At 42.1% G+C, this 27,819-nt stretch overlaps 1 protein-coding gene across 1 annotated transcript in view; it reads left to right on the top strand.

Moving 5' to 3' along the window:
- The first annotated feature begins 5,082 nt into the window (after positions 1 to 5,082).
- Positions 5,083 to 27,819, top strand: part of DAP (death associated protein) — a 56,790-nt gene continuing 34,053 nt past the window's right edge. Inside the window, exons 1-2 of the mRNA XM_056332341.1 lie at positions 5,083 to 5,259; positions 11,889 to 11,985. Coding sequence (XP_056188316.1) covers positions 5,205 to 5,259; positions 11,889 to 11,985 — 152 coding nt within the window. The 5' untranslated portion in view covers positions 5,083 to 5,204. The remainder of the gene's footprint in view (positions 5,260 to 11,888; positions 11,986 to 27,819) is intronic.

Here is a 27,819-nt window from a genome sequence, read left to right as displayed (position 1 = left end):
AATAATACGGTAAGCAACAGTGGGGAGAAGCAAATGTAAAAAGCAGTAACTGCATCTAAGATAGCTAAAAACAGAAAAAAAGAATGCTTGTGTGAAAAAGGGCTACAGAACAACTTCTTAATTTACTACAAACCTCCTGAATCTGATTCACATCTCAGCAGTAATCCCTCATACTGAGATATTGCTGTTTGTGCTGATTTAATGTTTGATAGCAGCTCAGAAGTCTGGACTTCATGACAATATAACGTAAAAGTGTCAATGTAAGGTTGCAACATTTCTTTGTGAAAAGATCATTCTACCTTTCTGATGAGACAGACCTGTTGCACACTTTTTACCAGAAATGTTCCCAAGGAAATTTAATAAATTAAAGCGCCTGAGTATTACAATTACATTATGATTAAATTCAGTAACTTTTAACACTCAACAGATTTATGTGTTTGCCCCAGTGGGAACTTGTTCTAATTCTAAAGGGAAAAAAAATGAATTATATAGGCTTTCCTGGAAAACTGAATTGGTAAATCTAGTGAACAAATAAATTTGCGTTCCTTCTCAGAGTAACAGTGCAGTTCAGAATAACAACATGAAATCAATCAGATCATCAAGATAAGGAGAAACCAGCAAACATTGGCAACCCAAGTGACTTTAATTAGGCAATGCAAGAAGTTGGTAAGGGAAGGGTGAAAAATTGCTGCTGAAGCACCTTGCTCCTTGCCCCAGACGACTTTGCTTGTTTTCTTACCTGTGCTGTTTTCTCAGATCTGCACATTGCAACAAAATCACCTTTTTGGATAGCAGCCCACACAATCTCTGAAGATTTCCAAGCAAACCACAGTCTTAAAAACGGCACCCTTTTCTTAACCCAGAGTAGCAGTGGACAGAAATTAAACAACTATTAAGTGCCTTTTGCTAAAAGCTTTACATATTTCCATGGAAGTAGACAAGCAGGTAACTTTCCTATCTTGTGACTGTATCAGGCTGCAAGTCTGCTACATTAATTAGTGGGTAACAACATACACAAGTAAAAAGTCTGCAAACTCAAAAAGTCAAAGTGAAAGTTCAAATTCCAAAGAAAACCTTTTGGTTTGTTTACAATTTCTCAGAAACTATCATGCTACCCTAAAAATGTCACAAAGTATTAGAACAATGTGAAGAAATGATATTTTTATTAATTGGCTGGGGGGCAGGGGAGGGGGGCAGAAAGAGAAATATCATTTCGTTTCTCAGTGGTTTTTAATCTTTAAAAATAGCAAAATATTAAAACATGTTGTTGAAACAAAATAGCCCAACTGTCACAACAACTGATTGTTTTTAGGTGAAACTATTTCAGATGCATGATCAAAATCAGCTGGTAGTTTTCATTGACAAAGTTTATCTATAAATTTGGCAAAAACCTATTCACTGAGGGAGTTCTGCCTACCTTATAGCTAAATACAGAGCAGTTTATTGTGCTTGCCCGGATTTACATCATGCATGTGCATATGTGCGCTGGAAATGACAGCAGAAGTTGAGTGGTGAAACAATTAGCGGCCTTTTAAGCATTGAGTAACCCCAGGTTGCACTATTATAATTTCCCCCTGACTTGAGCCCAGAAACGGCTTTCTGTGCGCTTCAGTATTTTCAGAAAGAACACAAACCTTTGCTGCAGGCCCTGAGTGAAAACACCAAAATTGCAGCCATCTGTTAAGTACTGTGGAGTTTCTTTCAAAATAGACATAAATGGTGTCCTAATCATAGTTCAACAGACTGCCTATTTTTAAAATAGACTGCTTACTGAACATACTTTGGGCTATAAAGCACAAAAATAAGAACCTAGTATTACTGTCAAAAGTGCTGTGAAGGGCCAACTGCCAGTGAAAATAGGTTTTATATGCATACTTTTGCATACTTTCCTATCTAAGCTCTTCACATGTTTGTTTTTTTTAAACTTAGCCTTTAGGATCTGTAAAGGGCTTTTTTCCTATTTTTGGTTGAGGGTTTTTTTTTTTGATTGCGGGAGCTGGGTTTTTGCCTGCACCGTCACCACCAAGGATGTAGCTTCTTTCTGCTTGCTATTTTAGTTAAAATTAGTAGTAGCTGGAAAATACTCTTTCTTGGTTGTGCTGGATAATGTCACAGATACTTGAGATACCTATTATGAGCTCTTACCTACTAATGGAAGGGGTGTGCTGTGGAATCCTTTCACAAAAATGCTCTTATTCTGAAACATGCACTGGTCTTCAAAACATATTAAAACACAAAATAAAAATATTCTAAGCAACCTGATTTATTCACTTTTCCCTCACAGCACTGCTACATTTCAGTGCCATGTTGTGATGCTGTCATTCACTAGTTCTCCAGTAAAGACTTGCATTTGCTACCATCTCTGGGAAAGGGGTGTCAGCACCAGGCGTGGTTGATTTGGCAAAGGAAGTGACTCCACAGCCAACTTTTTGTAAAAACTCTGCCTGTTTTCCATCGAAGTTTCCCACAGTTGCTCCTATTCGTTCATGCTGGTGCACAAACAACCAGACTGCTGGCAACAACAAACCGACCGACACCACCTCACATTTTAATGCCTGTCATTAATAAAGAATAAAGGGCATCACTACTAATACTATGTCACTGCTGCTAGCTGGAGAAATGTATGTTGCCTTAGATCCACCAAAGAAACAATCACTCTATTTCACAAAAAGTGAAATCTCACAACCTTTACGGCATCTCCTTATTTAGGCGTTTGACTTTACAAATCTTGATTTTTACACTGGGGGGGGTGTGTGTGTGATTCTTGTCTTTTTGCTTTTCTTCCAACATGTTAACAACAATAACTGAATGATGACTGAAAATTAAATCCTATGGTATCATACCAATTTCTATATAATTCCTCTAAAAGCACAGAAACCTGGTATTTGCACAGGCCCCTGTGCTTGAGGACGAGTAATTACGTGTACTGACAAGTATGGGAGGTCTGAGAACCTCCAGGCTCTGCAAAGTGGCGAAGATCTTTCCCTCTCCTTACTGCATGCCTGATCCTCCGCATACTGGCTCCTGCCTGACCTACCTTCAGTCTTTCCTCCCACCCCCAGGGCTCCTCATCCTCATCTCACCCAACCAGTCCTGGCTTCCACTTCATTGCTTGAGGAAAGATGATTCTTGTCTGGCACCATGACACTTGCTCTGCTTCCACAATTCTCATGCCACCTCTCCACCTGAATCACTGCTCAACTTTTTGTCCTCATCTCCTTGTCCACTCGGGCCAAGACCTCCTGCGCCTTGCTTCTTCCTTACTCCATCCCTCTTCCTCTCTTCCACTCCATGCTCCTTCTGCACTAGAATCCTTTCCCTTGGGATCCCAGCTTCAAACCTGAGGTACCGCTGCATTGCAGAAAACACCCTGTTTCAGCTTGGTGCTTCTGAGGTGTACTCAGGATGGATGCCCTATTTTAGCCATGAAGCCACAGCAAGCCTTCATACAAGGCCTTGTGTTAATGGCAACATGCAAAGTCTCGTAACGTCCAGAAACGTTTGCAAGAACAGCCGAAGTACACGTTTGATGTAATTATCCCTCCCATACCAAATTTTTGTGCTGAAATATGAAATTATTACCGATTCTTAGAGAAAGTCATTAACTTGCGGGGGTTTTAATGTCATAAAGGACATTTTCTTTAATTTCAATTCTATAACAGCTGGTTTAGATTAAACCTGCAGCAGCAAAAATTCATACCAACTCTGGTAGCCAGCACAGGGAAATCCAAATGAAACATACCTGGGAAAAAGAAGAATAACTGAAAATACAATATTTTGAGTCCAGAGGACAGTAGACAAAGAAGCATTAAAATCTCCATTTAGGAGACAATTCTGCCTTAGAAAAAATTATAATCTGAACAGACTTTGACAGAGACTGGAAAGGGAATTGGCATCATTTGTGTTAGGCTACACAGAAGGTGACAGAGCTGAAAATATAATCTGAGACTCTGAAGTGCTGTGTGTGTAAAAAATTGAAATTACCCAGCAGCAAAATGCAAGAACTTAGTTACAGCATTTTTATAACATTTGTTCACGCAGGCTGCGAAAGATACTATGATGCTATTATATTTTGGACTGTTGCAAAAAAAGTCCTGTATGTTTACCCATCGGTTCTATTTCGACCATGGTAATGTCATTGCAACACAGAGTGATAGCAAAACCCTGAAATATTACAACATTAATTTCCCTGTAACATTCCTGGGATGCGGTATCACTACAGCACTTTGGGGGGGTTCAGCTTCCAACCATCACACGCTCGCCTTTTGGGTGACTCGCTTTCTTATGTCAAATTATAAATAACAAGAACAGCCCGTATAGCTTCCACTTTGCTGCTAATATAATTCGTTCAGGTATCATGCTCTTCCCGCACCACTTGGGAAATGCACCTAAAGCGGCTGAGAGGTTTTGTGAACGGGTGGGATTCGGCGCGGTGATTGCAACGGGAAAGGTACCGGGACCCGCGGCGCGGGCGGCGCTCGGCAACGCAAAGTGCGGCGGATGATGCGAGCTGCCCATTAGTCGCTAATTGGAAGCGTTATTTGAAGTGCAGAGGCACATAATTCAGAACCACATTAACTGCCTGTGCCGCTTCCTCGCAGCAATTCGACAAAACGGCGTGCCGCCCTCCCGGATTGCCTGTGCTACCGGAACGGGGTGAAAGGCAGCCGGCTGCGGGCGCCGGTCCCACCCGGTGAGATGAAGTCCTGTTGCTGGGGGGGGACCCAAGCGGCAAGGCCGGCTGCAGCGGGGCGGCGGTTCCGCAACGCTGACTTCACACCGAGCAGTGGTAAAACGGATAACGAGAAGTTAAAGAAACCCGAAGCGCCGGGTGAACAAACCGAGAGACGGCGACAGACCGAGGCAGCACGCCGCCGGCGCCGCGCCAGGAACGGGCGGCGCCGCCCCGCCCCGGCTGCCAGCCGCCGTCTGACCCAAGCGGGGCGGCCCCCCGCCGCGGCCCGGCCCCGCCCGGCCCCGCCCCGCGCCCCCCGCCGGCGGCGGCACGTCCGCGCAGGGGCGGTGGCTGCAGCGCAGCGGGCGGGCCCGGGCGCCGCCCCTCGGTGGGCGCGTCCTGGCGGCGGCGGCGAGCGGCCACGTTGACAGGGCGGGAGCGGGCCCGCGGCGCGCAGGGCAGGCTGGGCGCTGGCCGGGGCGCGGTGTCGGGCGTGGGTGCCCGGTGCGGGGCCGCCGCCACAGTAACAATGTCTTCGCCTCCCAAAGAGAAAGCAGAGACGCGGGCCGGACACCCTCCTGCTGGTACGGCCGCCGGTTCCCGTGCCTCCGCTCTTTCTCTTTCCACCCCTGGGGCCGGGGGGGCCGGGGCGGCCTGGGCAGCCGAGCGTCTCCGGGAGAGCCCGGCCGGGCGCCGGTTCGCCGCGAAGGTCCGGCGGGCGGCTGCCCGGCGCTGAGGAGGGTGGTCTCGGGCGGGTCCCACCGCCGCTGCCGGCGGGTGTGTGACCCCGGGTGGCTCCCTTGTGCTCTCCGCTCGGGCGCCGCCGCCCCCAGCTGCGCCCGGTTCGGCTTTCTGGCGCCGGGAGGTTGGCGCCGTCCCCCCATCCCTGCCAGCCGCTCGCCCTCCCCCGGCTTCCACCGCCGGCTGGTCGCCTTGGCCGGCAGCGGGGGCCACGCTCCGCTTGCGGGCTCGTCGTGTCCGTGCGGTTCGGCATCTCCAGCCTGCGCCCCGGGAGGCAGCGCTGTCCCCGCCGGTGCCCCTCCGTGCGAGGCCACCCCGTCCTCGACAGGAGGGGGTGGGGGCCGACGGAGCCACCGCCTGGGGCTGGTAAAGCGGGCGGGCGACGGAGCTCCGCAGGCTGCGGGCAGCGCGGGGCCGGCGGGCAGACGGTCGCTGTTGCTGCGGGCGTTGCGGTGCGAGTGTGGCACAGCGCTGCGTGCGCCCGCCGGCTGGCGGGGCGGGGGGCGAGGCGGGCGGGGGGGTCCAGCCGCTCGCTGGCAGCCCAGCGGCGCAGCTCCGCCGCCCTCCGCCCGCTGCTGCCTTGCCCGGGGTAGGAGCTGCGTGTCGCCCTCGGTGGGGCACTGACCTGCCACCCTCCGGTGACCGCAGCTCTTCTGATGGGGTTCGGTTACCCGCAGTGTCCATTTGTTTTGTTCCTTCACGTCCTGTTAGTTTTTTCTTCTTTACTACCGCTTTCCTAAAAAAGGGAACTTTGGTCCCGGCACCAGCAACTTTTCATGTGTCTCCTAGTGTTTCCCAGTGGAATAGTTTTTCATTTGGTTTTTTTTTTTTAAGTGTTACAGTCAAAAAATGCTGAAGTTCTTAAATCACAGGGTGGTGAGTTTTATATTCAAATCAGCTGATATGATTTAAAGCTAAAGTTGAAAACAGTTTTTGAACTCTAATTGAATTCTGCTTTTTTTTTTTTTATAACAAGGACCTGAAATTCCTGTAAATAGGTAACAGAAGTGAGAAATACTGGCTTGGCTAGGCTTTGCACAGCAAGTACAGGTCAGCAGTACAGTTAAGCCAGTCTCTAGGCTGAGCAGAGTCACCCCAGTTCTGCAGCCCCCCTTGTCATGGCATTAGTTCTTACCTGACCTCTCGGTGAGCTGGTTCAGGACCCAAACCAAAGCACCTTTCCCGTTGTCCACAGCCTTTGCGGCCCTAGCCCCTCAAGCTGGCTCACCCTGAGGTCGGGTAAATGTTGGCTTCAGTGTAAGCGGGATGGTTAAGACCTTAGGCTGGTTTAGCTGTGTCTTCCTGCTGTTAACATCGATGGAAAAGGAATGAAAGGTAAATGGTGGGTATTTTCATTTAGCTGCTTTGTGACTATTTTCTGATGTTGCATGGTTGAGAGTTGTGCTTCAAAATCTGTCTTTTGAAACGGGTGAAAATTTTTAAAGACTGAAATGAGCCTCTGTCAGCCATGTGAGAAGCTAGTGATGCACAGTGCAAAAGCATAACACTAGTACAGTTCAGGTTTCCCTTGCTCTCAAGAGTATTTTAGTATTACTATTTTTTTCTTTGTAAAACATGCATCCGCATATGAACTGAAGAACTTTTTTTCCCGTATGTGCCTTTTAAGATCATTAGCATCCCTGAGTGGATTTTTGTATTTACCAGTTCAGCTTTTGAAGGAAAGCGATCACCAAGTCTGTTATTGAGGCCAGAAAAAAAACTAATGCTTTGCAGTATCTTAAGGTCAGTTCTGGAAGAAGCCGGTTCTTAGCTGGTTTGCAGAGGAAAGCGGTCCTGTGGTCTTTCAATGCTTGGAAAATGCACAACAAATGTGCTGACTAGTTGATATTCACTCTAGGGGCTGAAGCTAGGTTTTAATCTTCCATCTCAAGCCAGTTTAGGTACTTGAATAATAATATAATACAATAGGGCAGTTTGAAAACAAGCCTTAAGAATTTTTTACTTCTATTTTATTACACACACACACACACACACCAACTATATAAATACAGGTGGAATTGTGTCCATAAATAACAAGGCAAGTTCCTAGCAAGGCAAAGATGTGAATAGGGGATCTTTTTTGCCTAATGGTTTAAAAGCTCTGGTTTTGCTGCATACAGTTATATATATAAAGAGCCCTCCCTGTAATTATGGATGTGTCTTACCCCACTGAGTATGAATTAAACATGTGAAAGCTAGGAAGGATTTAGATCATCGAATTAAAGCAGAACTGACAAATTCGTTGTTTTTCATATGCACTGTTAGCCCTTGCTTACCGACTGTGTGCAGTCTGTTAGCTTCCTCTCCCCATTGATCTTTCACATGGGGGGGGCGGGAAGAAAAGCACTTAAAAAGGCAAAGGATAATGAAAGGGAAAGAAACCTCAAGACCTCAGGCTGGTAAAAGGGTGTACAAAGTGACTTTGAACTCCTTTGTGAAACTTAAGAGGGCCCCCACTTAAGCTTTATTAAATACCCATCTGTCAGTGAGATCAATGCGCCTATAATACATTGCTGAGTAGGTTTGTACAGTTTGCAGTTTCCCTCAAAAGAAGTCTGCAGAGTTATGCTTTTTTGTTTCTTCTAGTAGATACTATGGAGGAACAAAGCAAGGTGATTGTGTTAATAGTTTGTTTATGAAGCTTTGCAGTAGGTTCATGAAAATAGCCACATGCTTTTCCTGCATTATAAAAATAACAGCTCTGAGCCAAGATTTGTGCGAAATGGAGGTATACAATAACTCTTACCTCTGTTCTTTTGTCAGACACTGTTGCTGCTTTAAGTTTGCAGAACAGCTTGTGTTTCCCTCGGTCCTGGCTTTTCATATGTCTTACCGATATAATGGAACCTGTTACTATATGGTACATAAATATTAACATAAAACGTATTTCTTAATACCATACTCGAGGAAAATGGGAAGCTGCTAAAGCTGTTGATCATACTTTGGGTTTCTAAAAGTTCTTGTCCCGTTGCTGTGACCAGCAGGCAATTTGGGTTGAGATGGAAGGTTTCCCAGGAAGCATTGCCTCGGGTCTGCAACCTGAGTGAGCTGGCGTTGCTGAGCTGTGGTGCTTTGCTAGGTACTGGGTGCTTGCTGCAACACGGTGGGGTTTGCTTCAGAACTCAGTCTCAGAAACTGGGAGGAATCTGAAAGAAGCATGGCAGAGCCGGCGGGAGGGTAGGTAAATAGACTGAGAATGTTTCCCGACTCCAGGTCATCTTGAGTAGTAATTAACACAGTTGTTTAATGCATCTCCAGATGGTCAGTCATACCCCTAAGAAGAACACAGGCTGGTGTTCACAGGGCAAACAAGACAGTCCTGTCTGCCTCTTGAGAGTAAAACATGATGGATAATAATTAAAATCCCAAACTTGACTCTTACCTGGCAGTGGCGCAAACAGACTTGTGCTGTTGCTCTTGGAGCATGCTGGCAGGTGATCCCATCTTTATTTCATGCTTCAGAAGCTAGTGGCCTGTTGGCCATCACCATCACGGGAGCCGTTCCCAGTCTCCCAGTCCCTTCCTGCCTTAGCACAGGTCCCCCCTGGCCTCTACAGAGCAGCTGCAGCCGGAGCTCCCTCTCGGGCATGGGGACCGCTTCCTTCCTAGTCCCGGCATGGAGTCGTTGACACAGTCCTCTTCTGGGCACTGGTTTCTTGCAGTTTTCTGAAAGGTGGTTTATCAGTTACTTAAATCCACTCTCTGCTCTGTGCAGGATTTACTATAAGGAAATCTGAGCCCTTAGTCTTTTAAGAATGACTTTTAAATGACAAAATCACAGTGGTAAGCATCTGTCAAATTACGTATTGAATGCTAGGCAAGTAAGAAACAGATGAATCCTTGTTAAGTCCCAAGAAAATCTCACAAATGGATTTTTTTCTATAGCTTGATGGATGTAATCACCATTTCTTCTCGCTAACCCTCAGGTTGTGGAGCTTGATTGAAACCTTTTGAAAAGGAAGGTGAATTATGTCACAAGGGTGTTACTCTTCTTAAGCTAAATCTTGTGAAACTAGATTGGGTATGATCATGCTGTGTCATGGGTGGCAGAGATGTACACCACCTATATATACAGGATGCTGATCTAATTATTTAATGTTTGGTCTCAGAAATATGTTATCACTGCAGTTGTTCGCTGGATTGTTCTTTTCGTTTCCCAGATCTGCACAGTAACCCTGAATTACTGAAGGCTTTTGTGCACCAATGTACTTTTAACTGTCTGTGCTATGCCTGTTGATATTAGTGCAAAAAATCAGATTATAAAAATTACTAAGTTACTGCATTTAATACCTTTTAATTATCTTGGGTTTTGCTTTTTAATCCCTGTTAATTCTCCCTGGAGACAAATCTGAATGTGTTAGCTGTGTATCTTTGCCAGTGATAAAGAGAAAACAAGTGGCTGGTGGCCTCATGATATACAAAGAGGAGAGAGATTTTAGACCACCTAAATTTGCACTAAATCTTTGGGTATTGTTTTCTTTAGGTTTTTATTAGATGGTTGAAGAACGTGGAAGCGTGCACATATTGTGCAGAAGTGCTATTTGTAACTTGGCAGATTGCTGTGGAGACAGCAACAAAAAGTAATTTGAATGGGAACCAGTAAGAACTGATTGTGCAATGATGTTAAATTTATAAATTTAATGTAAATAAAACATACCAATCACTTTGAGGTGTTAGGAGAACACAAAATTCAAGAGTGTTGTTTGCTTTTGCAAACAAGCTTGCATCTCTAAGGCGTTTGCATCAAGAAAATGAATAAGAATTTCAATTTTTGTTTCATTTTTAAAACTACTTTTCTTTATTGCCTAACCCTTCTATCTTTTCTTGTCCCGTGTGAATAATTTCTCATCAGCTCAAGTATTGTAAGTTTTATGCTGGAGAAAGAACACAAAATGGTTAGTGTTTTGTTTGGCTTTTTTAAATACGTGATATGGGGACATAGTTTTGATGGGTTTGAAAAGATAATTCTTTGATTTTGTCCGTTGATTGTCTGTCTTTATTGACTCAGAAGTTTATCTTTCAAATACCACACAAAGCTTAAAATCTGTTTAAAAAATCGCAGGGCCAAAGAGCTGGCACTGCCTGCTAGGGCAGCCACTTTCTCTTTACTGCTTCCTTTCACTCGGGCTGTAAAATTTATGCACAGGGTTGTCCATTCTGTTGCTGTCCTGGTTAAGAGCAGAGAACTAAACCTGTTTCTAGGTTTCAGGGATTAGCAGTGAGGTGCTGTGGGGCACCTCTTGCCCTCGGTGACTGGACACGGGAGGGCTGTCAGAAGTGCAGCTTCCCCCAGCCATGCTGACAAGCTGCTTTTTCTGCTCCTTCCCTGTGCCGCCCTGGCATCCTGCTCGCTCCGGCTGTGACATCTCTGCCAAGGCTGCCCACAGCCTCATTGTGTTGCTGCAACGTGAAACACAAACCAACGCGTCTGTAGGTGGTTTTATTGACTGCTGACTGCTATAATGGTTTTCTGATGTGGTTGCTGATGACAATGTAACCCATCCAATTAGCTAATGAGATGCATCCTCTTAGCCTGTGCTGTCCTGTAAGCATGTATAGCAGTTGAAGCAAAAAGAAAAAAAAAAAGCAAAACAAAACCAAACGGTACAACATTAAAACAGAAAGTAGATCAAAAGCAGCCTGCCTGTTGCTCTGCTTAGTAGCTGCAGTGTTAGGCCTGGCTTAGTTCCTATTTTATATTTTGCTTTGATGGGGATAAATGATGAAAGTAAGTGGATTAGCTTTCACTTCTTGTTTTGTGTTTCAAAGGGATGCTTTCACATTTGTGTCATTTCTAAAACTAAATCAAGTATTTGAAATGTGGTAGATGGAAATACCTGCTTATGGTAAATTTGAAATATAAGGACAAGTATTTGAAATGTAGTAAATGCTTATGGTTTGCAAAACAAAAAGCTCTATTCTAAATGCAAGTTTACAGTCCTCCTAAACATTGCTTTTTGTTATACTGTTTGTGAAGAACTATTTTGTATAAATCTTATTATTATAGCTGTAGTTTTTAAGTTGAAATGACAGGAAAGGTTCTTCAGCCCTTCCTGTTTTGTGGGAGTATTTAACATTCATGTTTGTGGCTTTTTGTGTAGTGTTATGCAAGCCATCGCCTCCCTTTCTTCTTCTGATGGCTGCAAGTTAGTAGGGGTGGGGGGAAAGTTAAAACAGAGTTGAGTTTTCTAAAATGGTATTGGAAGCAGGTGGTAAAAAGCTGCAGCTTCTCATGATGAGCAAAGATGGCATGATGTGAAAGAGAACGGCAGATGCAATCCTGAAGTAGCTGTTCCTCAGAGTTGCCACTTTTAAACACTTTGGGCCCTTTTTTCAAACTGTGATTACTATTAAACTACTATGCAAAATATTGAGGGGGAGGAGGGGGAGGGAACGGGCCCCTCATCCTTAAGAAGTTCTTTACTTATGCTGATTTGACTGAGATTTGTCATGTCTCTTATTTCCATTCCAGTGAAAGCTGGTGGGATGCGGATTGTGCAGAAACACCCACACAATTCTGATGCCAAAGAAGAAAAAGATAAGGATGACCAAGACTGGGAAACCAGCAGGTGAGTCCTTTGATTTGATGCATGTGCTACGGCGAATTTCCATGACCTTGAACCTTATCATGTTTGTTTTGCCTTGTGGATAACAAAGCAAAGATACGGTTGGTTTTGTATCATAAAACTGATTTAAAGCAGTAGCAAGTTACATGCTCCTTCAAGAGAACTGGGGAATATGGCAGTTTTTAGCTTGCTGACCCTCCTCTAAATGGTCCTGTTAGGTAAGAGAAGGTTAAAGAAAAACAGTACGGTTAAAGTAAAACATCAGCCTTCCTAAGATCTCGAAACATTTCAGAATCTGCAGAAGAATAGAGGCTAGACACATTTGGATGCAAACATTAGGTTGTCAGTCTGTGTATGAGGTGGTCTTGCTGTGTGCTGGGTGATTCCTTCTACCCGTTGGTCCATATTCCTTTCTCTGTGACATATTTGACAACATGGTGCTTTTTAAAAGACAAGTAAAAATAAATGCAGTTAATATTATCTGCTTTTTTTTTAGGTGGGAATCTAGCGGTTTCAGTGGTGGAGGATACAAAGACAGCAGTTACTTAGCAGGTTTAACTAGATTTATCAGGTAACTGCTATGTAGAAATGAAAGCAGGGAGGTTCAGTGGACTGTTGCTGTATTTCTGTTCATACAAAAGCCAACTGGGTTTGTGCTGCTTTCCTTGGCTAGTTGTTTTTCTTTGTAACCAAGACATTTACCTCAAATCTTTATGTACTAGCTTGCTGCATGTTCTTGCTATTTGCTCAAGGCAAAAAAAACCCAGAGCCATTCTTGTGCTTTGGCAAGCAGACTGGCTTATATGATGTTTATTTTATGTGCAAAACAATAGTAATAAATAAGCATTGTGAAAATGTCTGCATAAATAAGAACAAGTGTGTTTATTAAATCACAACTTGAATAGGAGATACTTATGAGAAGGCAAAAGTAATTTTAATTAATATGTTCAAGTGAAAGGTAGGAAAATTGAACTTTATGCATTTCTTTATTAACAAAGTCAGTCATCTTGTATTTCTGTTCAGCGGCACATAAGCAGGAACAGAGTCTGTACTGGAGTCAAGTTTTGTCCAAAGGAACGAATCTTGTCTTGTGGTTAATTTCAACTTTGCCTGGGAATACATCCTTTTATTTGAGGTGGGTTCGTGGTGGGTTGACCTTGGCTCTTTGCCAGTTGCCCACCAAGCCGCTATATCACTCTACTCCTCAGCAGGACAGGAGGGAGAGAATAAGATGGAAAAAACTTCTGGGTCAAGATAAAGGCAGTTTAATAAAGCAGTAGCAAAAGCTACATGCAGAAGCAAAGGAAAACAAAAGATTTAGTCTCTATTTCCCATCAGCAGGTAATGTCTAGTAACTTCCCAAGAAGCAGGGCTTCAGTACGTGTAGCGGTTGCTCTGGAAGACAAAACGCCTTAGTAATGAATGCCCTCTCTTCTCCTTTCCCTTAGCTTCTATTGCTGAGCAGATGTCATATGGTATGGAATACCCCTTTGGTCACTTTGGGTCAGCTGTCCTGGCTGTGTCCCCTCCCGAGACCTTGTCCACCCCCAGCCTACTGATGAGGTGGGGTAATGTTGGAGAGACAGCCCTGGGTGCTGTGTGAGCACTGCTCAGCAGTAGCCATTACACTGGTGTGTTACCAGCGCCTTTCTAGCTACCAGTACAAAGCACAGCACTATGAGGAAAATTAACTCCATCTCAGCCAGGCCCAGTACGGTGTTATATACCTTCTTATTCTTACATTTCCTTGGCATGCCAACCTCCTGGCAAGGGAATCCTAGGATCCAAATGAGAAGACTTCTTATGCCTGCTCACCAATCTAAACCTCTGTTAAAATATAGCTATCTGCTTTATCAAATTTTCCCCTCTCACTCAAGTAGCGTAGGGAGAGGTTAAAATTTAACCTGGTGTTTGTGGCTGTGTCTGCTTTAGCCAGTGCTGTGGCACAGTGGAAGCAGATCTGCAGGGGGAAACAGCTGGTGCTGAGGACTTCATGTTCACAGGGCATGTGTTTTGGAGATTACTTAATGTGGTGTTCTGGACTGAAGGACCAGTCCTAGCTGGCATGTGTTAGGTGTCGCCTTGAACTGCATGTTCAGTTCAGCGTCATCTGAGGGAATCCAGGTCAGGTGCCCTGAAACCAATCCGCGATGCAAAACAAAGCCTGGCCAGCAGAACGATCGGGAGGCCTGATCTTAAGATGCTAACAAGTAGGCACTGTATATTAATGTTGTAAAGCAGGTCCATGAGCAATTTTTATGCTTTAAAGTCAGAGAAGAAAGTTTAATGACCTCTAGAGCTACCTTATTAACTGGGAAATAGTTAGATATTGCACCTCTTAAAATCCATTGCCTCGGCCACCTGATCAGTTTATTGTCAAAATATGCACTTAGAGACTGCCTCTCACTTTGGCTTTCTTGTAGAGGATACGTTGTCAGTCTGTATTAGGCACTTGAGCATACAGTTATTCACAAGCCTGTATATTAATACAAAAAGCATTGATCTGAACTTTTTGTTTCTTTGATTTAATCCTCTTAGAATCATAGAATCATTTAGATTGGAAAAGACCTTTAAGATCATCAAGGCCAGCCGTAAAACAAACACTGCCAAGTGTACCACTAAACCATGCCCCTAAGTGCCACATCTACCCATCTTTTTAGATACCTCCAGGGATGGCAACTCAGTCACTTCCCTGGGTGGCATGCTCCAATGCTTAACAACCCTTTTGATGAAGAAATTTTTCCTGATATCCAATCTAAATCCCCCCTGGCACAATCTGAGGCCATTTCCTCTTGTTCTTTTTCTTGGGAGAAGACTGACCCCTACCTCAGTACAACCTTCTTTCAGGTAGCTGTAAGTTCTTCCCTGAGCCTCTTTTTCTTGAGAAAGAGGCAGGAGGGACATAAGGAACATAGATGGGAACTAGAATGAATTATAAAACAAAACTGTAAGATGGTTTACAAGGCTGGGAGAAGTTGTTTTCCTGGTAGAACTGGGAAACCTTTGTGTCTGTGAGGAAAAGGGTTTAGTGTGCCTTTTGTAGGCTCCTGTGGGAATACTTGTGGTATAGCTCCGGTTGCTGTACAAGCTTTAGATGTGAGCAAAAAGTTATTTAGCCATAACAGAATAAACAAACTCCACAGGCCATAGTATATAAAGTTGTTGTTTGTCAGAATTAAATTTTGTTTGCAGCATGTCAGCTGCTTTTGTGCTGGAAGGTGCAGTCCCCTGGAGTTCCTGTCTGCTCCTGTGATTCACAGTGCCCTTCTAAACCACTTGGATTTCTGATGCCTGCAGAGGGAGGTTTATCAGGAGATGTTTATGAGGAGGGGGGAGAAGAGGCCACTAGCATTCTGTTTGCTTTTTCTGACACCAATATATATGTACTTTTTGGGTTTTGCTAGCTGGTATTTTATGTTCCTTTGCTAAGCAGAGGCATCTGTGTTTTTAACTTTCACGGTTTTAGTCTTTGCCATTTTAAGGTAGTATCACTGATATGATGCAATCTCTAGTCCCTATTGCATCTCAAAGTCAAAAGAAGCAAACAGCCCTTCAGGCAGTTTGTATCAGGTGATAGGGGAAGCTGAGAATGAGGTGAGAGAAAATAATAAAACAGGGAAGAGTAATTTGTGTGTCAGTGTGTGAAGAGGGAGGCCAGGATAATTGAGTGATTATTTTAATCTCATTGCAGTTGAGGACAGATTAGTGGAATTGGCAGTAAATTGAGGCAGAAGATTTTGAGCTTTCTCGAGTTCCCTGGGTGCTTTGAGGGGAACTTGGTGCTCCAAGAGCATTTCCTCCTCACGATGGCACAAATTTGAGCAGCTGCTCTGCAAGTAAGCTTTCAGCTGGAATTCATAGAAGTGTTTGTGATTTGGAGACAGCTGGCATTGGTTTTGCAGCCTGCTTGTAGAAGAAGACAGTGGGTCAGTGTTTCTAGTCTTAACGTAAACAAAGCTGATACAGGTAGACACCCCTGAAGTAGCCAGCTGTGCTGTTGTAAAGGTGATTCACCAGGTATATCTTCTTTGACGTTTGTCTCTGTTGTTCAGCAACTTGCAATCCAGTTACTGTAATTTACTCTGCAAAGTATTTTATTCAGTTCTGTTTCCTAAAATAAAACTGTAATGACAACCTACCATTTCATGAAATGGTAGGCTGACATGTCATGATGGTGATTTGTGATCCCTTAAAACAATGTGTGGTAAGATGATTTTACACAAATTAAACTTTTCCTACAAAGCAGTTCTCAGCTTTGAGTGGTAATGGAAAGAATTTTATATGTCTGATATAAATACAGTTTTACTTAGAGGAATGGCTGGATATAATTATATGGAGAAGACTCAGTGAAGGGAGGGAGGGGTTGCACCATTTGGTTTAGGTGAACTAAAAAAAGAGAGTGGCGCCACTGGGGTCAAGATGTCAACAATAAACTTGATTATAAGGTGGGGTCCTCAGCCCTCATGTTCTTCAAGACAACTGGTTGTGATCAGCCTGGTCGGAGATAGGATACTAGCTGGATGAGCTTCTGGTCTGATCTGTTACTGGTTTTTTATGTTTCTGTAATTGCTTAAGACTTGTGTTGATTCGGTTTTTAGATATGGTTGCAGTTTTGATTGATAGGCAGTCATACTGATTGCTGCCAGAAAGTGTGGGGTTTTTTTGTGATGCTAGATGAAGGTGAAACAGAATTAGAAGTAGGCTTATGAATAGAAACCATCATTTTTCAGGGCTGTATGTTATCACAGAAAATGTTTGGAATAAATAGTTCTGGGTTTTATTAGAAGCCCATTAATGCATGTTTAACTGAGATGTGCAGTATCGTGTGCGCTCCTGTGCCAGCATCTGACTCTAGCCATAATAAATACTCCTGAAAGACAGATAATTTGATGTGAGAGCTGCTTGCTCAGTTTTGCACAAGAGCTTCATTAATTGTCACTCAGGGACCTCAAGAAGCAGAAACTATAATCGCATATCAGCATCTGGATTTAAAAAAAAAAATATTTAAAGCAGATATCTGGCTCACTTTGTCTTTTACAGGGTAAACTGCAAAGGCTTTCATGTCTAAAGACTTTTGTTCTCTTCTGTTATATTTCTGAAACAAAGTGGGTAATTACAGTGACTTAATTACTGAATATAAATGTAGTAGAGTGGTTTCTCGGTATATGTATGTAAATTGTGGTTTGTACCTCAAACTTACCTGGAGATTGTGAATCCGGCATTATGTCTGACTTCCCTGTTAGCTCTGGAAAGAATAAATTATGCAGCCTGGATTTTAATTCAGTCTAGGATGTGGATATTGGCCTTAGCATTGGGCAAAAGAAAAAAATATTAAGAGGATAGTTTAGAGTGTTGTGACTCAAAAGCAAAATGATGCTAATGAAACATGAGTGTCCATATGTCAAAGAGCTGGTCTCAGTACTTACTCAGTTACATGGTGAGAGAGATGTTGTTGAAGGCCCTTGTTACCCTTCAGGTATCTCCCTCCATGTTACTTGTTAAGTGTGAGTATGCTAGTTAAGCCGCACCTGCTTTTTTTCTTTTAGAAGTGTGGTGGAAATCTCAAAAATTTAGGCTGCAGATACATACTTTAGTTCAAGAGTAAATTTGTTTTTCCTTTCCCTCACTTTGCTCTGTTGCAACTGACAAGAAATAAGTGACAGGCATTATTTCTGTTTTTCATTTGCCACTGAAGGTTCTGCTGTCACTGAAATGTATTTAATTTTTGCCTTTTAATGACCCTTGTTGTCTGAACTTCTGACAGAATTTCAAAAATATAAAGTAGATTATACTACTAAGCCATTAGAGCAGGTTTGTATGTTTGTTTACACCCTACATATGGAAGTGCTTTGAAACTATTTCTATTCCTTGTGTTTCACATTGTTGTTCTGGTTATTTAGCCAGGGCAGAAACTGTAGAGTTCAAGTCCTGATCCTTTAACTTTCAGAACAGCTGCCACCTGGGAAATGATGTCTGATGTTTGGCTCGCTGGCACGCAGGTGCTGTAGGAGGAGGTAGTTCTGTCATGGATGAAAATGTTTCAGTTAGTTCTAATGTCTGTTGTAGGGCTAACAGGTGTTTGAAAAAGGGAAATCTTGGAAGTTCCAAGCAAAAAAAAAAAAAAAAAAAAAAAAAACAAAAAAAACCCCACCACCCAAAACTTTACAGCTTGTTAAACAGGAAAACCAGACCCGCATGAACAGGTAGCATTGTACTTCGTAAGTACTCAGTATGACTAGCCCATCAGTGTTTCTTCTATGTAGCTCACCAACACAAAGCTGAAAAAAGACCTCTTTATTTGTGTTCATCATCTATAAACCCAAAGTATTGGCAAAATAAGCAGTTGTTGACTTGGCATGGTGAATCTTTAAGGTAAAAAGAAAGAGACAGGTCAGGACAGGTAGGCTGCAACATTGTCTGCTTAAGTTTTTTTAGAAAGGGAATGTGCAGCTTTGGTGGTTGAAGGACTGGCTGAGTCTCTTTCTGAGAGACTGATCGTTGGCTTCAAAGGTCGCTTGGGCTATTGTGCCAGTGGAGGCAGCTCTGTAGGAGGGAGCTGATAAAGTGTCTATCATAAGCACCCAGATGTTCTTTGACAGAATTCACATTTCTTCCATCACTTCTCTGTGTCTTTTTTTCCCTCTTTTGGGGGCCTCATTCTGTTACCTCTGTGAGCTGATGTGTCTTTACGCAAAGATTATGTTCACAGACCATATATTGCCATTTTATGCTTGACAACTCTGTCAAATGTATGGATATAACTGATACAATTCTTGAGGGATTTGATTCATGTCTTTGGCCTTTGAGCTCTTATTACTCGGATGTGGAGCTTTGGAGGTAGTTGGCCTTAGAGGATGAAATGTCTGGGGGAAGTGCAATGAAAAAGCAACCTGGCTGTGAATACCATGCTTGCAGTTTCTGGGAAAGATGCAAACTGCAGCACGTATTGGCCATTATCCCTCTGTCACACTACAGTGTCGTGTAACTGTAACTTCTTCTTTACTTGGTTAAATATTCCAAAGGCTAAAAGGATGTTCTGCTGGCAAAAGACATGTGAAAAAAATTAACAACTATAATTTTGTAATATTATTAAGCAGAATGCAGAGCATAGTGCAATGAGGGGAATAGTTTCCTACCTTCTTCAAAATATCTTTAATTTCCAAAAAGATTCTGTGCTTGCTGCCTTTTTTTTCTTCTTGTCTTTGTTATTTTGGACTTAAATTCACTTCACAGGTAGGGGAATAGCTTAACAGTGTCACAGTAGTCATCTTTTATATAGGTAATATTGCCTCCAATGCATTTTCCCACCTTGTTATTAACCTTCGTGTCTTAATCTTTTGTGTAGTTTTTACTATTAGTAGATGTTTATTTATGCATAATTTAATTATATAACACACACACACACACCACCCCCAGTACTGGCAATTTTAATTTGATTTTTCAGGACAATATCTTCTGCATATGACCAGTTACTTGGAGAAGCAGCAAAGTAATTGCTGACCTGCGTTGAACCATATCAATCGCATATGCAGTTATAGATGTAACTAGAATTACAGAGAACAGAATATATAATAGTGATTCTTAAATGCAGAACTACTGTAAGGCAAGGAAAGAGGCTGTGAATATATCCATTTAAGAAGTGAAAATATCTGTGAATGTAGGGAATGGAGAAAAACCTAGACAGGATTATGAATGAAGCATTCTCATACAGGAAGATGTGAGTCTTCTGAAAGATTGTTTCATGCTTCCAGTATTTCCTGATGATTGAAGCAGTAAGTTGATAAATCCCTCACTGTAAGTGCCAGTTATGAAATGGTACAGATAGCTCTTTTCATATTCCTGAAATACTGTGTGCATGTGTGAAAGAACTAAAAAAGGTCTGATATTTCTGCGCCCACCCTCCCCACCCCCCAAATGAGTAGAAGATAACACCATCCAGCTCAGCAAGAGCTGGGTTTCATCCCAGGAAACATATGCTGTCTTATGAAATTAGCTGGGAAGCTGAGTTGAATTGTCAGCCAAGCTGGTGTAAGAGTAAGATTTTAAAAGAATGGAAGTCTTGTATTCTGTGTGATGAGGAAAGTGTGAAAAGCTTAGTCATACACAAAGAGGAAAGTGGATACGAAGTAGTATCTCGTGAGTGGCACAGCTTAGCATGGTGTTCTGCAACTGTACGGAGCAGTAAAATATCATAAGCTAATATCTTAAATGGTGACATTTTGCTTTGTGCTTTTCCCTTGGTGCCTTTCTGAAATACTGGAATGCATGGTTACCATGCCGGTTTGAAGGCACACACAGTATTGAAACAGGTATTACATAGCCATTATAAAGCACAAAAATTTCCAAACTCAAAAGTAAAATCAAACCCTTTTCATTATGCCAGCAAAGCCCAAATCTCTATTATTCAAATGTTCAGCAACATTGTGAGCATTTCTAAAGCTAAAGGTATGAATTTCTACTAGAAAAAGCTGCCAGAGGACCAGATGCTACTCGTTTATTTAGAATAAAACCCCCTATGTTTGAAGTGAAGTCACCATGAGCTGAAAATGAGTAGGAGGTGTGTGAGATTGACACCATGTGTGCCAAGGATGAGCATCTAGTTTTTTTAAGTAGCACCTTCCTCTCCTTTAAGTTTCTTCTGCCTCAGCTGCATCAGGCACTGAACTTTGAAGCAGTTTAATATTAAAATAAACTTAGAATTATCATTTGTTAACTGTCAGTGGGCCAGATAGAAGGAAATTGCACTCAGCTGTGCCCAGGACACTGGTACTAGAAGCAGGAGATAAACAAGAGATAATTAAAGACAACACTGTAAACATTTATCATATCATCACCGTTCTGTTTAGTCTGCTGTAGCAGTTGATAGAGCTGTTCATTGTAGCACATTACTTGATGCGAAAGTGTTTGTTGCAGTAGGCTTGCTGTCTTCTGATTTAATTGTAGCATTTCAATAATTGCATCTTGGTCACAGTCATCCTGTTAAATAAATGGCGATTAGTAAAAAATACTTTAGCAATGTTCACACAAATCTTAGTTCTGATGAGTTTCAGTTTCTCTGGGACTCGTTCCTTAGAATACATATAACATGGTGAGCCTGGGGCTGTGAATGTGTTCAAAGAGGAGCTGGTTTTGAATCGCATTTCTGTGATTCTTTTTTTATTTCTGGGATCATGCTAACTTGTGATTCTATGGGGAAAGTGTATATAGCTATGTGTATGCTGTTTTATATCAACAGTGACACTAATAACATTACCATGGATTCTTCCACATAAGGCTATTTAGAAGGCATTTGACTAAATGAAATTTAAAATTCTTATTTATTGTTTTGAAAACTGCTGTAGAATTAATTTCCTGTTTTGAGACATTACAGAGTTCTGTTTCTGCTGGTGTGTTTGAAAGATACTATTCTTGTTCCAGTTTACAATGGGGAAAGAAAATGCCAGAACCTCAAAAGCTTCTGAGGAGTGGAGCTTTGTGTTCTGCCGTTTTCTCCAAACATAGGCATTCGGGCTGGTAACAGTAGCTGTTGTGGTTCTTTCCCTGTATTGGGATGTTTTCAATGACCTCTACATGGCTTTGGAGTTAATACTACATTTTTTCCTTCATCTCTTGTTACAAGTTACAGAAAACTTGTAGTCCTGCTGATAATTTTTTTTTTATTCGTGTTGCCATGCTTTGGAGCATCCCCCTTTATGACACCTTGTTTCCCAGTCTTCATGTTTTTATTTCATGCTGTGTCTTACCCTTGAAGTTATTTCTGTATTAGTTAGTGGTTGCCAGTTGTCCTCTTCCTGTTATATTTTCCTGAAGTCACCTCTTATTTTCTGAAAAGAGTTCAAATATTGACCTCAACCTCTGTGTATGGTTTCCTTCTATGCAGAGCTGACTAACAGCTTAGCCGGTCTGATGGTTGGGAATTGGCTCTTCCATATTTTCTGTGTCGGACTGAGAAATAAACACAAATGGTGTTTAGGAGCTGTGTAGTTCTTAACAGAAGTAGGTATGTTATAGTAATCGTATATGTTTTAAAGCAGTGATGTGTCATTTTTGTCTGGCTATTCCAGTTTCTTATTGTCAAGAGTGTCTCCTGCTGTATCCCATGATAGTTCAGTTTAATGAGGGGCTTGTTGGCATTTTTTTGAAATCTGTGCATACCAAATAGGCTAGAAGATTTTTTTTTTTGGGGGGGGGGGGGGGAGGGATTGTTTTACTGCTTTGAAAATTCTTTCAGGTCTTAGTACCTTTTACTGGGAAGAGGAAATTCACTAAGTTGATGCACACTGTTCTTCCCCACCAACAGGAGGAGGAAAGGGAAGACAGCTGCTCACAGTTAAATGCACCAGATTTTTGTCTTCCTTTCCAGCATATTTTTAAAATTACTAAGGTTTATTAGCTAACAGCTTTTTAAGACGCTGTATAGTTCATACTTCTCCCTGCCTGTTGCCATGTCTTCTGAAACAATAAAGAACTATTAATACAATGAAGGAAAGGGGGAGTTATAACATCATTATAATCTCTTCCTTCCTCTACTGCTTTAAAGAGTACGGATGGCTGTGCTGGGCCTGCCGCGCAGCCCTCCCCACAGCGTGGTGCCTCGGGGCAGTGTACAAGAAGGGCCTGTGTAGAGTGATGCCAATGAACTCTCCCAGCATCTAGCAATCAAAATTAGTGCTTAGGAACTTGCTGATCATAATACATCATTGCCATTGGACCCAGCCTCTATTTCGCTAACCTCTCTGAGCATATGTATGTTTCTCATCTTGATAATTGTCTTCCTGTGGAGGTAGCACTGCAGTCGAAGTAGTGTATGGTGTATGCTGCAGAAAGTGTTTTCTTTTTGCTTGCCTGGTAACTTTTTCCTGTGATTTCCAAGTCTCATATACTAAGAAATAGTGAATAACTTACTTGTTTTACCTTCTCTCTACTGTATATTTTTCCTTGAGTTCTCTCTTACCTTTTCATTTGTTTTTGGTGGTGTGATAACCAGAATTGTAGTGGTAATGTAGAGGGTAAAAGCATACCATGGACTTGCACACTGGCATGGTTCTATTTTTCTGCTTGTTTCTTTCTTTAAATTGTCCCTGTGTTCCAGTTGTCTTTTTAACTGCCTTTGGGGTATTAAGCTGCTGATTACAAAAATCTTTTCACAGTAACTTCACCGTTTTTGAGTTTCGTAAACTGTTCTAGAGCCCATCATTATGTATATACAGTTAGGATTGTTTTTACCAGTGTGTATATTCTACATTTATCAAGGTGCCATCTTTCTCTTTTACCTTATTGTTCCATTGTTCCTCTGAGATCCCTTGTAACTGTATACTTTCATGGGTTTTATACCCTGAATAATTCACTAACATTAGCATACATTGTCCTCTTGCTATTTAGACCTCTTTTACTGAGATTCTTGCAAGATTCCACTGTTAACCTCCATCATTATGATATTTGATTTATTCCTATGCTTTATTTCCAGTTTCTGATACTTGAGAGTGTGTTCTGCCATATCTCATGGTAACTCAGTTTATTTAATGAGAGGACTTGTTTACATTTTGTGGAATTCTGCGCATACCAAGTAGACTGAAGGTTTTTTTTCTTCACTTGATCATTCAGTTTTGAAAGTAAGTTGTATTGAATATTTAGCCACACATATAACATCTATTTTGGAGTAACTTTACCTTGAACCTCACTCATTTTCTCTAGAAAATCCTGAGCTGAAGTTTTCTAACACTGTTACACTCACTTGGTGGCGTACCAAAATATGCAAACAAAGGAATAAAGTAATAGATTCATATGCTGAATCCAATTCTGGATGCACATTGCTGAAACAAATTAACTCTTTATTTGCTTGTTTTAATATTTCCTTTTCTAAGTTAATTTCTTTGTATGTGTTTAAGAGAGAAACTTTGGCAAGTAAATAGCTTCTTTGAGATAAGTGGCATTCATTTGTTTGTTTGAACTTAATTGTGTTACTACAAAATGTGGTGAAAAAGAAGAATATCAAATTGGACAAAGTGTCTGTACAAAGAATCTAACAGGAAAAGTATATCAGAAATCATCTCAGGTTTTCACAGCCTTTATAATAATGTTTGCTAACATTGGAGTTACTGAATTTTCACAGTTCTAGTCCGCTATAATTTCAGTGAGTGTTTACTGCCATGGGATTCCTTAGCTGTCCTGGTTTAACCCCAGCTGGCAATTAAGTACCACGCAGCCGCTCGCTCGCTACCCCCCTGCAGCAGGATGGGGAGGCAAACTGGGAAAAAGGTAAAATGTATGGGTTGAGATAAGAACAGTTTAATAATTTAAATAAAATGTAATAATAACAACAACTGTAATGAAAAGGGGAGAGAGGGAAAAAGGAATAAAACCCAAAAGGAAAAACCCAACTGATGCACAATACAATTGCTCACCACTTGCTGACCGATGCCCAGCCAGTCCCCAAGCAGCAACTGGCAGCCCCGGCAAACGATTTTCGGTTTATATACTGAGCATGATGTTCTGTGGTGTGGAACATCCCTTTGGCTAGTTCAGGTCACCTGCCCTGGCTCTGCTCACTCCCAGCTTCTTGTGCCCCTCCTCACTGGCAGAGCATGGGAAGCATGACAAGCCCTTGACTTAGGGTAGGCATGACATAGCAAAATCTAAAGCATCAGTGTGTTGCCAGTGTTGTTCTCATACTAAATCAAAACTACAGCACTGCACCAGCTACTGAGAAAAAAATTAACTCTATCCCAGCCAAAATGAGGACAATAGCCCATCTTACGTTTCAGTAGAGAGGGCAGTGTTGGGTGAAGCTTCTGGGCAAATATTTACGCACTAGGATTTGAATGAATGAGCAACAGTTATATTTATGGAAACAGTAGACATATGACTTCATATAGGCAAACAGTGAAAGCACTGATTGTTGTCAGTGACCTTAACAAGGAAGGAAACAGTGGAATCTTCAAGTCTGCAGGTGATACAGAGCTGTTTAGCTTAATTAAATGCCCTACCAATGGTGAGGAACTCCAGAAGGAGTTCTGCAAGGAACTCTGCAAGAAGTTTTGGATTACAAAAGCCACTGGAAAATTCATGGGAAATAGTTTGTTGAGGGCTACTAAATACAGGGACATAGCCTCCGGCTTGGGAAGTTTCTGAGCAGCAGATCTCTGCAGAGTGCTCTCAGGAGCACTCTTCTGCATGCTCCATCCTCATCTCCTTCCCCACGTGTTCGCTGCTGCCTGCTGAGAGTCAGCAAGGTGGTATGTAATCTAACACGGTGTGGTTAATTGTAGACTGACTTACATTAAGATCAGTTGTTTTGATAGAGACATATGTGTGTTGGGAGGAATGGTGATCTGATTAAAGTTTTATGTATTGAGACTGAGTAAGAGGAGTACTTGGGAATATGGCTTCTCTGTGATGGCGGCGGCATTAGCCGATTATGAAGACAATCCCGTAGCACTGCTGCAGTGGTCTGCAAAATGTTTGCAATATGATTTTTAGAGACCTGAAAAATTGGAAGCCTGCATCAGAGCACCTTCTATAGGCATTTTGAAACTGAATTCTAAATTATTCTAACAATTTGCTGCTTTTCTTAACCCTGTTGTACATAACATAAGTAGGCTAGACTCTCAGTTGGTATCAACAGGCATGCCTCCATAGCCTTAGATGCGGATCTGGTCTCTGTATCCTGTGCCTGTTTAGTCTGTAGCAGATCTGTAGGCTCTATAGCAAATTCAGGGTGCAACTGAAATGCAGTCTTACTCTCTGGATTCACTGCTGTTGCACATGATACCATTAATACCTTTAATCTTGCAAGATTCCCTAGGCAAAAAGGGCCAGAGAAAGTGTAAATCTAATTGCTTGGACATGACCCTGATATTGTTTACAGTATCTCAGGAAATCTCTCCTGGCTTGATTCTGAGAATTATTAGGGGGAAGAAGGGAATTCAAGACATACATATGTTTGTTTTGTTTGTTTTTTGATTGCCAAGGAATGCTTCCAGGAGTTCAGTTTTGGCACAGCAGTGTATGAGTTAGCACCTTAACTCTCCTAGGCTTTCCTTAGATTTGTATCCATTATCTTTAATACATGGCATAAATTGAATGTGATTCATTCTTTCCTGGTTTCTTCAGACTATAGTCATGGGCATAAATACAGACTGAGCTTTCCTAGCAGATACAAATGCTGCCATAAAGAATGAAAACCAAAGAGAAAAGAGCCTCGATTCATACATTTTTCAGTTTGATTTCCTCTTTCTTAAGATGAAGGGAGATAAGAGTTGCAGTGTTAGTTGATGATTCATGATCTGCCAAAGCCAATTTGACTAAAAGGGTGGGGGGTGGGGGGGGGGGGGGGCAGAGCCCACCTAAAAAATGTTTTGGTTTTTGAAATACAGAAAAGGAAGAAAATGTAAGAGTTGTCTGAAAAAAGAATTTTACTGCAACCTTGGCAGAGATTTTGTGAAGAAATGTCTGTGTTTTTCCAGTTGAGAATTGAGAAAACAACCTGGTAAATACAGATGAAAAATTTAAGTACCATATGTTAGTCTAACTACCATAGTCTCTGCAAATAAATTCCAGTGAGACTAGTCAATCTTTGGATAGATGTCAAGATATGAATGGTTTTGATGTAAAAGTTTAATTTGGTTCTGTACATCCGTCAGTTGCTTTTACTTCCCTGAAGTAAACTGTTGGAAGAGATGAAATACCACTGTATGGGAAGATGCCATAAAAAATATCTTTATGCGGAGTAGAGTTGCTTTAATTCAGTGTGTAGTTCTTTATGTTCATGACTTTTTGTACTCAGTAATGAGTACCCTTCTCCCCCTCCCCTGCCCCCTGCAGTCCTGGTGTGATAATTTTCATGTAGGATGCAAGTCTGCTGTCCATCTGCTGCTAGGCGTCTTGAAGCCATTTGGAAGCAATGTTGTTTTGGAGACAATGTTTTGGAAGAGTCACATTTAGGGGAAGTAGTATTGGCAGCATAACCCCCAACTTCCGTGGTAGCATTCATCAGCTGGTAATTATAGACACTCCTGAAACAATCAGAAGTGATGTCTGTCATGTACCCACACAGTAGTTGGGACCAGAGACGCTTCTTCAGCTGTGTTAAAAAGTAAATTTCTTTAAGCTACAGCAACATCAGCGTTTCCAGAGGCAAGAAGATTCTCCTGAAAACATGCAGCCTTTTGTGTCGTTGTATTTAGTAGCTCTCAACGAAGTATTTCCCAGGGGCTCTTGTAACCTGAAACTTATTTTTGCAGAGTTTGGTGATGTCCTTCTGAGTTCCTCACCATTGGTAGGGCATGTAACTAGGGGGGTATCAGTAAGGCTGGTGAGCACTGAGGGTTGGTGCTTGGGCTGTGGGTGGTACTGTGTTCTGAGAACAAGGTCACAGCCACCCAGCTCAAAGTGCAAACCGACCCGAAGTGGGCAGGTAGGTCTGACCTCAGACAGGTCCTCTCTGCTCACTTCAGACTCTGCGCCACCCAAGTTCAGAGCCCAGCCCTGTAAGGGTGTGCAGGAAGTGGGAACTGACAATATTTTGGTTTTCTTAATCTCTCCCAGTCTTAACAAATCCAGGAATTCATGGCCAGTGGAGGGAGAGGCAAAACTGGTAGTTACTGTGGCAACATAAAGTAAGCATGACAGAGAAGTGAGCCTTATTTCTGTTAATCCATGGGGGAATTCACTTTTTTTTTTTTTAACATAACAGTTGGTAAGTTTTCAGGGGGATAAATTGATTATTCTCTTAAAGCTTTCTGGAGAAGGATAGCATGTTGTCAAAAGCAAGAGATCTTTTGGACTGGACATAAACTGGAACCAGCTAAGGTAATTAAAGCCATTGCAGGGAATCCA

This window comes from Falco biarmicus, chromosome 3 (assembly GCF_023638135.1).
Source record: "Falco biarmicus isolate bFalBia1 chromosome 3, bFalBia1.pri, whole genome shotgun sequence".
NCBI lineage: Eukaryota > Metazoa > Chordata > Aves > Falconiformes > Falconidae > Falco > Falco biarmicus.
Note: the sequence above shows the minus strand (reverse complement) of the source record. Positions and strands in the feature narration are given on the sequence as shown.